This window comes from Pezoporus wallicus, unplaced genomic scaffold, assembly GCF_028554395.1.
Source record: "Pezoporus wallicus isolate ANWC-B61680 ecotype Strahan unplaced genomic scaffold, APGP_CSIRO_Pwel_v1 contig_7293, whole genome shotgun sequence".
NCBI lineage: Eukaryota > Metazoa > Chordata > Aves > Psittaciformes > Psittacidae > Pezoporus > Pezoporus wallicus.
The window spans coordinates 768,505-787,311 of NW_026637242.1; the positions used below are offsets into that span (position 1 = coordinate 768,505).

Below are 18,807 nucleotides of genomic sequence, written 5' to 3' on the forward strand. Positions count from 1 at the left end.
GGTTTCCCACCCCCCCCCTCCTTTTCTCCCCCTCCATCAGAAGGTGCCGCGGAGGAGGTGTAACCCCCTGCTCCCCCACCACCCCAGTTCCGAAAGTAGGGACTTTGAAAAGGACAGAGAAAGTATATTAGAAGGTATACGTATGATAAATGTCGAGGAATCCGAAAGAAAGAGGGCGGTGCCTCGGCGCCGGATCGATTGCGGCGCCACTTTGAAGCACGCAGTAAAAAATAAGAGATCATGCGCAAGCGGGAGATTTACAGGAACCGCGAGCCTCTGCAACCCACTATGCCCTAGAGTGAAAAAATTTTTAACTCAGTCACGGAGGAGCCAGGTCTGCAGATGGCTACAAACCGAACGGGAGACATCTGATAAGAAACAGCTGCGAGCAACGGAGACCCCGAGTTCGGCGCAGGATCAGCCCCCGAATCCCCTGAATCCGATCCAGATTTATATCCTCTGCTTCCAGACCCTGACTCTTCGTCTCCCGGGTCGGTCTGCTCAGACTTACTGGCCCTGGAGACGCTCAGCTGTAACAATGGGTAACCAAAGATGCGAACATCACTGGGGAATTTTCTGCAATGGGCATCTTTGCATATCCTGTGTTTACTACACAGCAGGGGGCTAAAGAGTGGGAAGCTCTTGATCTCAAAATAGTTAAGGAGGCCTGACAAACAGTGACCTTAAAATCCTCTTATACTCAAGCTGTATATGTCATGATTTTTTTCTTTGCGATTGACAGGGGGAGCCCATACAGTTTCTTTGTGATACTCATGTACTAGAAGTTGGTAAATACAAGTATGTCCAGGTTTCTATCAACCCTTGGAGACCTCTGTAGATACTGCTGGCCACTTCTTCCAGCACAGGCTGGCCACCTGTGTCGGAATGAGTGTGCATTTTGGTCAGTATAAAAGCCCAAGCCTCATACGATGTGGGGGAGGCAGAGCCTCTGCGGGGACGCCCGCTAAGGTTGAGCCTGCCACCTCGCACTGCAATGATGCTTCTCGGAGCTGGTTTCCTGTTAGTCTCCACAGGGTCCTTGTGCCACGTTCTGTATGTGGGACTGTAGTGGGAGTAATGATGGCTTTTGCAGGGACTAAAAAAAAAAAAAAAAAAAAAAAGGGAAAAGAAATAGGGGGAGAGAGAGTAATGATGCTGCACTTAACCTGTTTAACCTGTCTACTTCTCAAGAACTGAAGAACTGATAACCTGGGGGAGGGGGTATATTTGTGTCCTCCTGCCTACAGGTCCATGGTGACTGCCTGCAAAGTTTGTCAAGCCCTGCCATGAGCTGGACAGACGAATGGATAAACCTGATGCCTCAGCTACAGGAGCTGACCGTGATTACCCCAAGCAGAATGAGATAGAGGAAGAGAAAGAACAAATAACTGCAAAACATCACTTGGGGGCAACTGAAAAGTAACATCCTGAATATGTGTGCTTGTAAAATAGCTATTATTAGAGGTTGTGATTTTGTGTATAAAACCACCTGTATTTACTAGCTAGTTGCTAATAAGAAACTGCACCTTGTATTGTATAGATTTGTCACTTGTAAAAGAGATGTTAGAGTATGGAAATTTGCAGTAGCTGCTAGAAAATGCTAAGGCAAAAGCTAGAAAAATTTTAATACAATGGTAGTGTTATAAAGCAGGTGATGGAACAAATTAAGAGGGGGGAGAATTCCACTGGTAAGAAATTTCTTTGGCTAGTCCTTCACTGCCATCAGCATCTTCAACATGCTGCTGCACCCTGTAATAGTTACTCTGCTAATGTAAATGTGTGTGTGCCTTGCTGTAGTAGCGACTTGTTACTGGATGAAGCAGGTGAAACTGTGCATTGACAACAAGGTGCAAGGACTGAGGCTGACCAAATGCCTGCTACCACAATCAAGGGCAAGACTGGGTTGGCTTCTGTGTTTGCCACCAAGAAGAACCTTTAGCTCTGCTGTTGGCTGCAACCCAGCAGGCGTGGAGCGGTGGGGACACATGCCATGCCAGACCTTGATGTGAAGGATCAGAGAGCTATACAGCCTGTTATCAGAGAGCCATACAGCAGAAAAAAGGGGCAGGCCCAGGCAGCCTCTAGTTGGCATATGTTGGAAATATAATCTAGCCCAGATCCCCTGCTCAAGTAGGGCCACCCAAACCGTATATAAAACATAAAGGGGGAAGATGTGGAGACAGTGTTCTCACAGGAGAATGCATAAGTGGTACATAAACTTTGAATAGTCCTGAAAGATACAGCAAGGCCATGGGAGGCCCGAAGAAGCTTAAGCAAGCAAGATAAGAGGCTGGAATTCACCAAGTTAATGAGAACTGTGGACTGTTGGCAAGCTTTCAAGGTTGAGTTCTCACACCTGTGTTTAACCAATTATATGTTAGTCACTAAGGGTCTTCAAAACATGTATCCAATCATAATATGCCAAATCACTGTAAGTGCTTCAGCCGGGGCCTTGGCTCAACTAAGCAGACTGGGTTGCTGAGTTGCTAAGCAGACAATTCTACATCGAAGGCAATTTCTGATTTGTTTTAATGTTGACTCTGTAAGACATGCAACACTGCAGAACCTTTTGTTGTTGGAACAGGGACATGGATGTGAAGAGTTTGATGGAATGTGTTGTATGAGTCTCTCTGATTATGCTAATTCGATGCACGCACAGCTGAGAACCCTGGCTCAGCTTACCCAGCAATAGTAAATGAGCAATATCCTAAGAATAACTAGATGGTTGTCTTCACGGGGCATTACAGGTTGAGTCAAACACTGCTGTTTAAAGTATTGCACTTATAGTTGTGTTATGTATCATTGTTAGGTTAATCATCGTAGCTATTAGACTTGCTTATAGAATATCACTCCTATATATTGTGTGATAAAACAGGTGAACAGAATAACCCATAATGCCTTGCTTGCACAAAGATGAAACTTAAATGAAACTTAAAGAGAGATAACAATTTGGCAAATTATTTTGTCTACTTGAAAAATAACAGCAGATTATTTGACATACTTAAATCCTTCCACTTATTTCTGTGAACATGTTTCTCTTACAGATTTAGTATGACAAATATTTACTATTTTTCTTCAAGGACCTAGCCATCAAACTGCTTCATTTTATAATTTAATTTTTCTTGTTAAGGAGCATTATTCTTCTCTTTAGCCAGCTAGCAAAAACCCTACCAAAACCAAAAAATCTACAGTGCCTCACAAAGCAAAGAGTTTAGACATGCCAGCTACTATAAAAATAAATCAATAAGGCAATTTAATCATCACATAATAAATCACATAAAGCAATAAATAGAATAATCTATCATTCTTGCTTTAAGATGCTGAACAGGATAAAATGGGTAAAACAAAATGCCATCCTCTAACTGTATTGTTAAAGGACAGAAGAGGGGAACAATTAATCACACAGACTGCAAACACAGTTTCCAGATTATTTCTTGTGCTCCTGCAAAAACATAACCTACAAAACTTGAGACCCCTCATATGTGCCAAGAAGCAAAGTCTTGAAAACTCTGAAAAGAAATGGAACACCAATCCTGGTTTTCTGAACTTAAATTGTGATACTCTGTGAAATAATATTTTTTCACCAAATGATAATGCACCTGTTTTCAGTCTTGAATTCTTTTAATCACAGAATCATAGAATAGTTAGGGTTGGAAAGGACCTTAAGATCATCTAGTTCCAACCCCCCTGCCATGGGCAGGGACACCTCACACTAAACCATATCACCCAAGGCCTCGTCCAACCTGGTCTTGAACACTGCCAGGGATGGAGCATTCACAACCTCCCTGGGCAACCCATTCCAGTGCCTCACCACCCTAACAGGAAAGAATTTCCTCCTTATATCCAATCTAAACTTCCCCTGTTTAAGTTTGAACCCATTACCCTTTGTCCTATCACTACAGTCCCTAATGAAGAGTCCCTCCACAGCATCTAACGTCTTCCTGATTCAAGCCTTTTTTTTTTTTTTTTTACAGTCTACAGATCACCAAATATTCAAAGAACCCCACATTAAAAAAAAAATAAAGAGCAGAAGGACAGGCTTTTAATATAACCACATTTAGAACAATAAATGTACATATTTCTTACTCACAAATCACTGTCACTTTGGTTCCACTTACCATTGGCTGGCTACAAAGGTAACGGCACAGTTCTCCAATATACTGGATGATAGTCACATTGTACTTTTTGCAGTCACTCCAAAACTGACTAGCTGAAAACTTCTTTTTCAACACACAGGTTGCACCTTTATGGAAACGGAAAAGGAAATAAAACATTTTTCTCTATATGCCACTTTAGCTAGCTATGTCCACTATTTCTAGAAAATAGAACATAAGAGGAATGAAGAGCCTCGTTCAGAGAACTATTTGGTATTAAAGGTCTTTTTATTAGAAAACTTGTGTTCAAATCTGGTAGGCAAAGAAGGGGAACGAACCCAGTCTCCTACTTGGTGAGACAGTAAACCTATAGATAAAAGGTTAAAAGCAAGAATACAGCTTATCTTTGTTGGTATTGTTACATTATTCAAAAGAATTTAACTGAAAATATCCAGAAAAGTCAATCTGAATTAGAAAATCATTTGGGTATCACAGAAACTAAGTTTTCAACAAAAGAAGTATTCATCAATGCAGATTCAGACAGAATTAACACATAACCAAATGATCTTTCCCATGCTCTGACTTGTCCATGCTGCTTCAGGAAACATGAAATACTTGCCATCAAATTCCAAATAAATCTTTTAGAAAAAAGTCATTGAGGACACTTACGGTGCCTCAGTAAAATACGTATTTTATTGTCTGTGCCAAAACTTCATGCAAATTAACTGGAAAAAATTATCTATCATCTAATGATATGTGACAAAGCTGAATTTTTACTATACATGCATTTGTTAAGTCTTTTTTTCATCAAAATACATTTTAGTTCTATTCCACTACCCAGTGCCTAGTCGGTACACACTACTGCAGGATACACACTGCCAAAGTATTACATAGGTCCTTAAGGTCTTTTTTACCTAAAGATAAAAGAGAGTAAAAACATCTGTGACACAAATGACTGTAACTAATTCTTCTCCCATACCACAAAGTTCGCTTGTAAGAGATCCTTCACTGTTACAACCATCTTCCCCCAAAATACAGAAATATAAAGCTATTCTGAAAAAGATTATTCATTTGATTTTAGAAAAGCATTAGTTTCCCAAATGGCAGTGAACCTAAGTATGTTTTATGCATTTTAGTAATATTTTTAATATTCATATTCTGTATGAATACAAGTAAGCAAAACAAACCCTACCCAACTCAATGCATCCACCAATGCCAAGAAGAGATGCTGCGCTGTGGTAAAGAGGCAGAGTAATATAAATGATATCATCTGCAGTAGCACCGAAAGCCCACAGTCCAGCAGCTCCTTTAAGAACTTGCATCTGACTTATGACTGCAGCCTTTGGAAGACCTGTAATGAAAACATAAATCCATGCCTAACACTTTTTTTTTTTCCCGTGGAAGATCTGTAAAATATAAAAGAATCAATTGTTTATTCCTGACCAAATTTTCAGCCATCTCTTTAGATGGCCGCTAATAGAAAACTGGCTGTTTAATACAGTATTGCATGCATGTTCTGTACACGTAAAGATACATAAACCAGTTTGTAACCTCATATGTTGGTTAGTTAATCTAATGTCAAATCAATTCAGATAGCTGGAAAATGAAGAAACGCCATGGTTAGCATGCTATCAAACTCTACAGAGCCAAACAAGGGCCAAAAGCATTTACTGTACATACAGACTTCCTTATTTACTGTACATACAGACTTCCTTTAACATAAAGAGGCATTACACTAGATCTCTTCTAGGCAAGAGTCATACTGATCGTAATGTAATTAAGAAAGGTATGGGATCTAGACAAAGTAGATCACATAGTGGGTGCTTATCTAAGATGCATACACCTAAGTCTACCTATTTGTTCTAGAACTCTACAAAAATCCAGCAAAAAGTCCACTCCAGTTAGGTTCTTCTTAGCGAGTTTCTTCAGGTTCAACACAGAATTTCCGTTCAGCAAAGCACAGACTCACACAATAGCTTCTTGGGCTATTAATCTGGTACCCATTATTTTGAGTAGGGATTGTGTTCTTGCTTCATATATGTTCTCACATACAGACACAAATTTTAGGCTGAGTCCTGATGATGAACAGTGAGAACTCAAAATGCTTAAATTCTCGCTGTTTAAAACATTAAAAATTTAAAAAAAATTAATGGTTCAGCAAGTTTTCTCACCTATGACAGTGCAGCCACCATCCATCTGAAGACTTACCTGGAGCTCTTAACTGGAAGTGTAATCTGTGGAGATTGTAGCTACACTTTAAAGCTATTTCAAAACCCATCATACCAAAGAGAAAAGGCAATAAATCAATGTTGCCGGTGAACCACTTATAGAAAGGAATGCTCTACAAATTCTTGACTTTTTAAATTCTGCCTTTGCAGGCAGCTAAATACAGACTTTGCAAGATACTTACTTATTTTAACTAAGTTTTCTGGTCATTGATTTTAGGAGCAACACTGCGCTTGCTTTATTTAGAAGCGTGAAAATGCTCAGTTACTGTGGATTAGAATTAGTTATTCCACATTATTCAGAATAAACAAACCTTACTCCTTTAGTCACGTGGGTCAGTGTAAATTAATTTAATACACATAAGCATTCAAAAGTAATTTGATTTCTACATAACTAACATTTCAGACTTTACACAGATGTTCTGAATGCACCTATAAGAACAAAATCGTCCTACCTGGAGAATTCTATCATATTTTTTAGCTAGAAGTCCTTACTTTTAACCAGAAGATCATCCATGTTTATGTTAGTAGTATTATAAGCATACCTGACTTCTTGACAATATTTGTAACTCCCTAATTTTTTTGTTCAAGACTTTTTTATTTCCTGTTTTTCCCCAGAACATGAAGCAAATAAATTAAATAATCTTATCTTCTGCCTCTAAAGTGACCTGCATAGAATCTGACTTAATGAAGAAAAAACAAATGTTTATTTGGTTGTTTGAAGATTGTTTTTAAAGCTCTAGTTATGATGTTAGCTATATTAGTTAGGCAGTGGTATGTGATCAGAAAATAGTACTTACTATAATTGCAAACACACAAAAAATGCTAAATGTTTTATGTACACCTTAGCTGTGAACTAACAAGAGGTAAAGCTTCTGGTAGTATTTGTACAATGTGGCAGGAAAAAAAAAAGACAGAAAAGCCCATCACTGAATATAAACAGTCACAAGAAAGATGCTTATAGTGTTTCTAAATGAGAAACATGATATTCTCTTATGAAAAGATGAACCAAAAGATAAGAGTTTTGGAAAATTAAAGTTTCTAGATGAAAGCTGAAGAAAAATATAGACTCTTGTACCTGTTGTTCCTGAAGTGAATATGTATAAAACAGATGACTTGAGGTTGTTGGCAGAGCGTCGATTAACTGGAACAGGGTCTTCAGATGCAGCCTCTATTTTGTCTAAAAGGGTATGCACACTTGAAAAAATGGAGTCTTTCGTCATTATCCAAACACTAATATCTTTTTGGAGGTCAGGAAGAATTTCTTCCAGTGTCCCAAGCAAATCTTAAAAATTAACATAATATAAAGTTACATCATCTCTTCAGAAAACTATCAAATAAAATATTCTTCCCCAAAAAAGTTTTGTTAGTTTTATTCTTTATATTAGAAAGAGGAATGAAAGTCACCTCCATGGGCATAAATAAATTCAGTAAAGTAATGATGAACTAGAACAAAAAGTCATTGCAAACATGATATGATGTGGTAGAAATACTGCTGACCCCACAAGGTCTAATGGCCAACTAGCCCTCAAGCCAAAATGGTGAGCCTTTATTCCTAGCTGCTGCATCCCACCTCATTTTGGATAATCCTTGGTCATTGCTAAGACCAGAATGAAGTGTAGTTAAGTTTCAACTTCAAATAAAATGAAAGAATCTGTTGAAGAAGCAAGGCAAATACATACATAGCTGGTAATTGGAGTACAGCTTTCCATGAATGCCCTCAACAGCAATCTCTCATCAAGTGGTATTTTTTAACAAAGCACAGAAGTGACTAATTTAAAAACACATAAACTATCATGTATGTAGGAACCTGAATTTCACAGAATAGAAATATGATACAGGCCTGTGGCTTATTCAGACACTGCTGAAGAACCATGTGGCTATTTTTGTAGTACTTTGAGTGTTTTAGATACCTTAATGAGTTTGATTTTAGGTGTATCAGACAGTTTTATTTTATGTTTATTTTTTTATCCCATATTCATTCACTGAAAGCCGTTCCTTCACTAAAAGACATTTTTCTATTCGGTTTTACTGGAAAATAAATACAAACTCACTTTTATAAAATAAAAACAGCAGCATAACTAAAGTCTATGTTGGTGGCTTATCAGGAAGAAAACTATGACAGAGCCCCAGATTAAACAAAAAGGAAAAATATAAATAGAGGCCAATCCTTAACTAATACATTTGGTATTTATGTTTATGTTTCTAAGCATTTTTACAAGCTATCACTTTCTCAGAACATTTCATTGGCAATGAAGTACTAATCCAGGAACAGTATCAAGAACAGGAATACTGCTTTCAATAGAACTACCCATATACTTAAAGAATCATTTACACTTAAGTGCTTTGCTAGATCTCAGCCTATGTAATTAATGTTACAAATACCCCTGAGGGTATAAATTTATGTTACTATCTCAGGTTTTAGAGAAGAATAAACCAAGTTGACATGACTCACACAGAACCTTATAATGAGGCGTTGCCAGAGCCAGTACTTCAAATCCTCATCAAGTGCAAATATGGATACCACCAGCAGAAACCTCTTGCATAAATTTCACATTAAAATACCTGAAGATATTTCATCTTTCAGAAAACTACTTTCCTAATGACAGACTGCTTTATGTATTTTAATGAATGACATACTAATCTCTATTACTATAACAGAGATCAGCCTACTGCTGCCAAATAAACATACGTCTTACAAACCTAAACCCTACAGAGTACAAGTCCTATATATTTTATGGATGCTTAGCAAATAGATCTGATGAAGTATGACATTAAAATTTTTGCGTTCTAACTTCCTTGTACTGCAGAGTGATTTCAGGAAGGAATCACCCAAATAATTATGAAAAGCTAAAAGACAGATATCCTTCCGTTTAAATCACTGGATTATCAACTCCTTCCATTAAATATAGCAATAGAATAGAAAAATGTGAACATAAAATAATGTTAAGGACAATAGTGTTAACTGCAGGAAACCTGAAGCACTGAGAGTCAAGGTTCATTGTCATAATAATTCTGTTTTGCTGTCATATTATGAAACTAGGGTGTAATTTTTAAGTAATGAATATGAAAATACAACAGTATTGTTTCTAGTGAAAACCAGCTGTTAATCAATCAAATGTGACAGAATAACTATATACTTATTTCTTTCTTCTTCATTTTTGTCTTCCTGTTACCCACATGTATAGACATATATCTCCTAAATATACAAATGATAATTTTTGTAGGTGAAACTCAGTCTGAGAACCTAGCAAAAGAAACACACGTTAGAAGTGGCTGTAGCTGTGATTGTTGCAGCATTTCCTTGTTTTACATAGATAAATTCACTCCTTCTTGCATTTCCCTAAATTGTTTTGCTTTTTACGTTTTTGAAAGCAATGAAACTGTATTACTGTCCTGGGTTCAGCAGTAGCAGTCATTTTTCTCCTTCTTAGTAGCTGGTGCAGTGCTGTGTTTTGACTTTTGGCCTGGGAACAAAGCTGATAAAAATGATGTTTTGGTTTGGCCAACGACTTTGTGAGCCTCATGCTCTGCCAGGGAGGAGGGAAAGCCAGGAGGAAGCAGAGACAGGACACCTGACCCAAACTGACCAAAGAGGTATTCCATACCACAGCACGTCATGCCCAGGATGTAACTGAGAGTTAGCCAGAAGGGCTAGGACTGCAGGGTTGGAGGAGGTATCGGTCGGTGCTTGGTCAGGCTGGGGGGGGTGAGTTATTGGTCAGCTGGTGGTGAGGTGTTGTATTCTCTTCCCTTGTTATTTCTTTTATCATTATTATTATTGGTGGTAGCAGTAGTGATTTGTTACCTTAGTTACTAAACAGTTCTTATCTCAGCCCATGGGAGTTGCATTCTTTTCAGTTCTCCTCTCTGTCCCTCCGGGAGTAGGGGGAGGTCAAGAAGGGGGGGAAGTGAGTGAACGAGCTGTCTGGCTGGGTTTAAACCACAACAATTACTTACCAATTCTTAACATGTATACAGATGACATTTTTTTTAGGACTGCATGACCTGAAGAAACTCACAAATATTCTTAAATCCTAACAGGCATTCAGAAGTTCTAGATGACATGTGCACCAAGTTCTTTGCGTATTTGAGTAACACGAAGTGCAAAACTGCCAAAAAGAACAGACTTTTTCTCCCCCCACCCCTTTTATTTCCTTCCTTCAAAGGAAGAAAGATAGTAATCACTGATTTCAACTCTATAGACAAAATAATTTAAGATTCAAGAATGACAGGAGGGCATAGCTCCCTTTTAGTAGAATGAAACATATTTACTCTAAATAATTAAGAGTTAGCTTCAAATAAAACAAACATGTTGTTTATTGTTTCTGTAAGTATTCACTCATAAAATCTTTTTTTTTGATGCTGCACAGAGGCTTGCTTGATTTTTCGACTACAATTGAACTATGAATTAATTCTAAAAGAGTTTTTCTTCTGTGCTCAGGAATCTAGTACTTGGAACAATACGTAAACAGCTTGTAATTATATGCTATCTTGAAAGAAATTTCTAGTTAGATAGCAGAGAATAGCAGAAACAAGAAGTGATTTTCTGAATAAGAAAAGGTAATTTAAAACAGCTGTATTTAAAGTGCCAGAAGCTGAAAATTACTTCTGGAAGGAGCATGGGGTCTTTAAAGGTAACTTTCAGTTGTACTAACATATTTCCAGTGAATAATTCTATTATTAACCAACTAATGTTTTGTCCCCCCATAAAGAACCTCTGTGCCAGATGTTGTATAGGGCTTATTAGTCTTTATGTATTATCTTGCTCATGTGTCAGGAAAGAACAGCCCTTTTGGAGGAGCTAAAGTTTGATTATGTCTAGAGGTACCTGGTACGTGTACTTTACCATACAGGAAAGCAATTATTTAATCTTATGGTTTCTCTAAAGTGCTTGTTTACTTTTTACAGTCCGAAAGTATATTCAGGCCTTTATTTGTTTTGGAAGAAATGACTGCTTATCTAAAGTTTGGCAATGCAGTTAGTAGTTCTGTGTGTATCTGCGTGCATTCATAGATGGTTTGTATATGAATATTCACCATTTGCTATTTACTTTCTACTGGGAAAAACAAACAAACAAAAAAATCCCTGCCATTCGTCAAGATAAATATGTTCCTCCGCTTTTTTTTTTTCTTGCCTTTTTATCACTGTTGCTTTTAAAGAATTCGTTGTTCAACAAAAAGTTTGTGTAACTTCCATTAAACTGGTTACATGGATATGTAACTCACATCTTTTCAGAAAGCAAGGAAAATATGTTTTCACTTTAATTCCTGTCCTAGGCTTCAAGTTGCACAAAAGGGTTTTTATGTTATTTTTCAGCAAAGAAACAATGCAGCCTGTTGGCAAGGACACAATCCTACACTGATGAAAGGAATACATCAGATTATGAGATCAACTTGTACTGAACAGAAAGTTACTTGGAAGGAAACTGTATGATATGATTTTTTTTTTTACATAGCTTTGATGTGTACCCTGGGTGATATGCTCAGTAAGCCATGGCAAGTCCAAACTCTTCCCTACATCAGCCTCAGAAAATAATTGTTATTTGTATTTGATGCCCCAAGTGACTCCTTACACAGAGCACTTATTTTCACTAAGTAATAATAACAGAAATTAAAGGTCTGGTTTGGCCCAGGATCAGTGTTTGTATTTTGAAATGTCACTGAAGGCAGTAAAGGTAGTAAAACAGAAACCAGCCTGGGAATCACGGTTAGCGCTGTTTTCCATTTAAAGGCCACCTCAGACAGAGACAGTAAAAGCAAGTGATCTAAAAGACATGGTGACTGACGGCAAGTAAGAGCGTCTTCTGTAGGTTTTCTATGGTTTCTTTGTCCTAAATGTTTCAGTCTAAATAGCTTTTTATTCCAAACAGTTAACAAAAGATAGTTTTGGTAAAATTCATTATTTTTCTCTCTCAGTTACTAAGACATAAGAGATAATACTGCTATTTGTATATAGTACCATGTGACCTTAATTCACACATACCAAAAAGGACTGTTCACTCTCTCCAGGACACAGGTTATCTTCTGTCTGAACTTTACTCCTGACAGTTACAGACCCTGATTCTGCGCTTAGATGGAAAGAAATTCAGAATGCACTCAGAAGTAGCAGAAAGCACTGCTGGTGCATCAAGAGTAAAGAATCCTGCCCAGGAATGGCAGATGCAGTTCTGTACAGGATTTCAGAATAACAGAACAGCTGTGTTTGGAAGGCACCTCTGGAGGTCATCCTGGTCCAACATCTCTGCTCAAGCTGGCCCACATAGAGCAGGCTGCCCACACATGTCCATGCAGCATGTACACTTCCTGAATAGCCTTTGCTATCAAGACTTCAGTAAATCAATCCCATGCAGTTAAATAATAGTCATTTCACAGTTAAATCCTCACATCAAAAGTCATGATGACAATCAGAGGTGTCCTACTAAAACCTGAACTCTACCAAGTAGCAACACTATAAATGCACTGGCAAATTCCATTTGTACCTTCCGGTGGGTCACTGAATTTTAAGTGTTGTTTAGTAGTATTGCTGTTACACAGCTACTGTCCAAAAAACAAAATGTAATCCCTTGTTCAAGCAAGACTCCAATGAATATAAATATTTTCTAGAAAGGACACATTGCCTTAAAAGGTGCCTTTATTTTAAGCAGTATCTTATTCCGCTGTTTAACCAGCATTTTTTTAACAAGTAAAGGTGGCATAATCTCATAACATATGTAGCTAAGGACCAATACCTTTTAAAAGGTCAGATTGCTGTGTGGTCCTGATAGATGGGCATACAGCTGCTTTTTTTCTCCAAGTTCCTACTTTACTTACATGTTGGTTAATGGTTGTTTTATTAAAATGCAGTTTTAAACTCCAATTTTTGAATCTTTTTCAACATTCCCCAGAATGGGAGTGGTGGTAGACAGTATTTCTGGGAATAGAAGTATTAAATTAAAGCAAGAGGTAACTGCTCTGGGAACATAGCAGGCAAATGAAAGTAGATAAAGCAAAAGCTCCCTCTGGCACAAAGGCTAGTGGAAATACTGGACAGGAACACAAACTCTGAATATCTGTAAATGAGCGAATCTGTATCTGCCTTACAACCTGCAGTTACTAGATTACTAAATTATTTTGCTGTGATCATAGAAAAAATTCAGCCTTTTAGTGACAGACATTTCACATAAGAAACAAGGAGAAATTTTAATGGTTTTATAGCATATTTTTGACTTAAAAATAAAACATTCAGTTGAAGAAAGTTTGTAGAATATGTAAGTCAAAACCAAACCCCCAAAACTAAATTACTATTGGAAGACTCCTCTAAAGTTAGAAGAAGCAATCAAGATATCAGGAAATTGTAAGAAGTCTGACTGCAAGTGCTGAAGGAAAGACAAGATGATACTAATTGGACCAGGTTACCAAACCACAACCTCTGAAAAATATGCAGGCACAAAAGAGAATTAGAAAGTACAAATTCCACAAATTAAAGTCATCTTGCAAGAGGCAGCATGAAACACTGAACAAGGCGTGGAAGAAAATGCAGCCACAAACAGTACTGAGCCCATTTGGATAGAGGTATCACATTTGTAAAAAACAAAAGCATTTGGAAAAATGCCATGTACCAAGATGCAATCATCTCTCGCAGAGAAAGGCTGCACCACTGTTCTGAGCAGGAAAGATTAATAATAAACAATCATCTGTGGGAACAAATATTCTGCTGATCTGATATCAGCAGAAGGTGCAAGGTTCCCTTTGAAACAAAACAAACCTTAATATTAAGTGGATTTGAATACAGGTTCCTGATTTAATGTGCCATTACAGACAAGAATTTCAAATTTGGTCTTGCTGAGCACAGTCGATGGGCAAAATGTTAAGTGGATGATTTCTGCTGTGCTGCAGTATATGAACAAGTTCAAAGGTCATCCAAAATACTGAAAAGATTGTTTTGTAACTGTTAAAGAAATGGAATTGCAAAGTCAAGCACATGTTTGTTTGTGGACAGTAAAAATTATACGTATTTTTTAAACTAGAATTTCCACTATCCAGAAATAATGCCATTACATACTAATCTCTGATTAAAAAAACAATCTTAGTTGCCAAACATGATGCCTGACTATGACAATGATAGATAATGGACCACAGGTTGATTGTTTTTAGTGTAAATATTTTGCAAAAAAAATCTACTATGTTCAAGTTATGCACAATCCTGTGGAAAACTGTGCCACAAAAGCAAAACAGCAAAGTTCAAGTCATTCTTACTGGTAAGGATAATTCCTTGAAACACACACTAACACATGATGAAAAGCTGTTTACAGACCTCTGAGAATTATCCAACTGTATAACCTCAGTGTTAAACAGTGTCCTGCAATTTTTACAAACATAAAGGAGAAATTGCCATGTACAATAATTATGCATAATATGTTTTGGTTTCAAGAGTGGTATGAGTTAGTCCTCACAGTCACCAAATGGTATATGAACCTTCAGCTGCAAAACCTGGAGTCCTTAAGAGAGTTTTCTTTTCCATAAGACATGGCCAGTAACCAAGGACATAGAAGAACTTCACCTTGTTTCACAGACAGAGATAAAAAAGAGCCTGTAAGTCCCAAAAAAAAGAGTAGTGCAGAGCCCTGCAGGTTCAAGGGACTGACAGATGTAATGCAGAGACTGAAACACATGAATAACTTAGTAAGACCAACATACAAAAGTCCAGCTCAGAGGCTAATTTATTGATATACCTTTGGTATTACCTGTCTGCACATAGCTATTCTTTCATGAGCAGAAGCAGACTCATAAAGTTAGTTAACACAGTCACTCTTACTGTTAGCTGCTGGTAACAGTGAGGACTGGAGAAACAGATCCCATTTCCGCTTCACTAATGGCTTTTTCATTCATTAGTTAACCTCTCATTTCAATAAAGATACTCTTAGATAAAAGTTTTGATCCAAAGTTCTCCCACAGACAAGAATTCACTGAATTCTGAATTCCATTCTTCAATCTATACATGCAAAAGCACATATTCATGACACTGTGTTAAATTAGGGTGTTTTTTATTGAGTAAGAAAGCAAATTAGTCAGTTCAGAAGCACTGTTGACATGTGTTTTGGGATTATATTTAAGTTGGCTTTTGTTTCATTCTCTTGGTTTAATTACCATTCTTAAAACAGCATACCATATAGAATCAGAATGGCAAAATTTATAATTACGAAACATGCAAGGCGAAATATCTGAAGTATGTTTTTGAAAGCTCAATTTTTTAGCAGCAGAGAATAAATGGGAGTAAATTCCGCTATTTAGGTGTCATGGATGCAAAATCCTACATCCTGTGTAATAGGAAAAAAGCAAGAACTCGTGAAATGGAGTAAGGCAGGTTAGACTATAAATAATAATTTTAGAGAGATAAAACAACATTACCATTTAATATCCTGAAATACTGTCCTCAAACTAAATGTCAAAGTTCTCTGTGATCTTTTAGCATTTCAGGTTCACTTGCACTTCAGCATAAATACTAAGGCAAGTTTAGATTTTGGATCTGCCTTCAGTTTATACATTCAATTTATACACAATTGAAGCCTACTTTGCACAGAAAATGCACAGTATGCCTACATAAGATTTTAAATTCTTCTGAAGAACTCAGTAAAAATGTAGTACTCTTTGGAAACTTACGTAACACTGTTATTTCCTATTCAATTTCTTCTACAATCCAACACCAAGAGTAAGTTGGTTACTATAAATCAATTCCCTATGTGCTACACCTGTAAAAAAAAAATCCTCAATTTTAGTCCCTAGAAGACTGTGAACAGTTGTGCAGCAGAGATTGTACATTCTAAGCTTAGATATTCGATTTTGCAGAGTGGTTTTGATCACTAGAAAGGAGGGGAGGTAGTACAGGAGAACAAAACTTATGGCTTAAGTAAGATTAAAACCGATGTTTTAAAAAGGAATGGGAAATTAACAGACCATTTAAATCTTTTCTGAGGTACATGAGGGAACTACTGAAGCAATTAACTGCTTGGAACAGGCTGTACTGAGCTGTTGCAAACTTTCTTGCAACAATCATTTTGAAGTAAATGTTAAACCGATATCCCCAAAGTATTTGATTCTGCCTTACAGGCTTACAATTTATCACCTCTTGAAGCTCCTTCTAGCCCTAGGTTTCTTTCATTCTGTGAAAATCTTAAAAGCAGATTTTCAATAAAGAAGCTGGAGAGACAGTCTCAGGGGATATGTGGCATTAAACTCTGGATGCACAAATCAAGCATATACTGTACCTGCTCCCACAACCAGTATCTTGGGCTCGCAGCTACTGACACAGTGCAGAAGAGATCTGGATCGGACATTGAAGTTGAGAAAAGCCACCACGCAGCCCAGCTTGGCCAGTCCAAACCACACATGGATGAAGTCTGGCTCGTTGCCCATCAGCAAGGCCACTGTGTCGCCCTTCTTCAGAGCCCCATGGTGTAGGAAGACCTGCGCTACCCTATTACTTCTCCTGTCTACATCCCGGTAGGTGTGCACCTTCCCTTCATAGATGAGAAACGGCTTGTGGGGCTGCTTCTCAGCCAGCTTCACAAACTTGTCCAGGATGGTGAAAATCCTCCCTTGCAGCCGGTACATCTCCACTCTCAGCCCATACATCAGTACTTTCAGCAGGTACCTCAGGTCTGCCCAGAAGTAGGGGAAGATGACCCTCTGCATGAGGTACATGGAGACAATTCCGGCGGCAGCGCCCGGTACCCAGGAGGGCAGCACTAGGAGAGGATAAAGGTCGTCCCAGCCACTCATTTCCCTACAGCCAGGCAGCTTCGCACACGAGCCGGGACGCGGGGAGCGGGCAGGCACAGTGCCAAGTCTGCGGAGAAAGCCGACAAGGGCTGGCGCTTCTCCTGCCCTCTCCTCCTGTAGGGCGGTGCGCTACCGCCAGCGGAAGCCAGCAGCAGCTCCTGGTGAAGCAGCTGTAGGGCAGCTGGGGAGTCTCAGCTACAGCCCCGCCGCCCGGACCCGCCCGCCCGGCTCAGCCCACGCCTGCTGCGGTGGGCCGGGCACGTGCAGGCGACAGGCCCCAGCGGGAGAGGCGAGGGTGGGTGGAACAGTGAGGCGAGGCGAGGCGAGGCTTCCGCCGCACGGGTTCCATTGGGCTGCTGCTGGCGTGGTGGCGGGGACTGCTCCCTGAGCCGGTTGTGTGAGGCGGGGTGTGCTCCCTCACCTCACTCCACCGCCGGGAGCCAGGAAGGCTCGGTAAGGCGGCGGCAGAGCGATGGACCCCATCCCCGGGAGGGCAAGTGCCCCCCCCCCCCCCCCCCCCCCCACCGGACTGATCCCTCATTGCTTGCAGCGGTTCAGCCCCGAGAAGTCAAGTTACCACCGCTGGTCCCTGAGGCTCGGCGCCCAGGCGCTGTCACCATAGCGGCCCAGGTAGCCCGCTGCCTGTGCTCACACCCCACCTGGGCCCCCGGATTAGCTTTAGACTGAGGAGACCAGCACTGCAACTACCGCGGGTCTAGCAAAGGAGCTGCTCTGTCCCCCTGGAAACGGGGCTGGGCCAAGGCTGAGGGTTAGCACACCATACAAATGTCGCCTTTGTCCTAAGGGAGGTATGCCTCGAAGCGGTCACACTTGGGCACGGTGCTGATCCCGATATTTCAGAGATCTGTACCCCAAGCACTTGAACATGCTGGTGACTTGGCACCCACTGCTCTTGGTGACCTGCTGATTTGCAAAATACTCCCGTGGCTCAGTGCATAACATAGAATTTACCTGTTTTAGTTCCCCTGAGTCTGGAGTTATGTAGACCGTGGCATGTCTTAATTGTGAGATCTGAAAGCTGACAGTTTGGTCTTGGTGGTCTTCTTTAGACACCAAGCCAGCTTGCTCTGTTACTTGTGCACTTTGGACTCAGTGAGGGATGTCATCTCTGGACAAAACAGAAATTTATATACCAGAGGGTACTTCTTACAGACTCTCATTGAACTTTATGAACAGCTTGGAGGGAATCCCATATTTGAAGGGATATGCTAACCTTTTTTTGAAGTTGACTAGCACAAGTATTAGTAGAATCCCTGAACAGAGTAGTAAAGCCTGAATAGTAACAACAACTCATCACTAGGTTCTTTCTAGAATCCTCCTTTACTATATTGCTGGAGAAACTGTCTTCTCATGGCTTGGACAGATGTATTTTTTTCTGGGTTGGAAACTGGATGGCAAAGCCCAAAGAATGGTGGTAAATGGTATCACATCCAGGTGGCCACTGGTCACTAGTGGTGACCCTCAAGGCTCAGTGTTAGGGCCAGTGTTGTTTATTATCTTCACTGATGATCTGGATGAAGGGATCAAGTATGGTAAATTTGTGGATGACATTAGGTTGATCTGCTGGAAGGTAGGAAGGCTCTGCAGAGAGATCTGCACAGGCTGAATTACTGGGCTGTGGCCCGTGGGATGAGGTTCAACAAGGCAAAGTGCTGGGTCAGTGGGTGATGAGCAATTGTATTGTGCATCACTGTTGTTTGGTTGGGG

At 39.5% G+C, this 18,807-nt stretch overlaps 1 protein-coding gene across 4 annotated transcripts in view; it reads right to left on the reverse strand.

Annotated features, from left to right (window-relative positions):
* Positions 1-17,311, reverse strand: part of SLC27A6 (solute carrier family 27 member 6) — a 43,426-nt gene extending 26,115 nt beyond the window's left edge. For 3 of the 4 annotated variants that reach the window (XM_057404379.1, XM_057404376.1, XM_057404375.1), the window contains exons 1-4: positions 16,566-17,311; positions 7,398-7,604; positions 5,287-5,445; positions 4,119-4,243 (exon numbers count right to left, since the gene is read on the reverse strand). In XM_057404379.1, the coding sequence (XP_057260362.1) occupies positions 4,119-4,243; positions 5,287-5,445; positions 7,398-7,604; positions 16,566-17,079 (1,005 nt within the window). In that variant the 5' untranslated portion in view covers positions 17,080-17,311. The remainder of the gene's footprint in view (positions 1-4,118; positions 4,244-5,286; positions 5,446-7,397; positions 7,605-16,565) is intronic. The other variant, XM_057404377.1, reaches the window with a different exon arrangement.
* Positions 17,312-18,807: the final 1,496 nt, after the last annotated feature.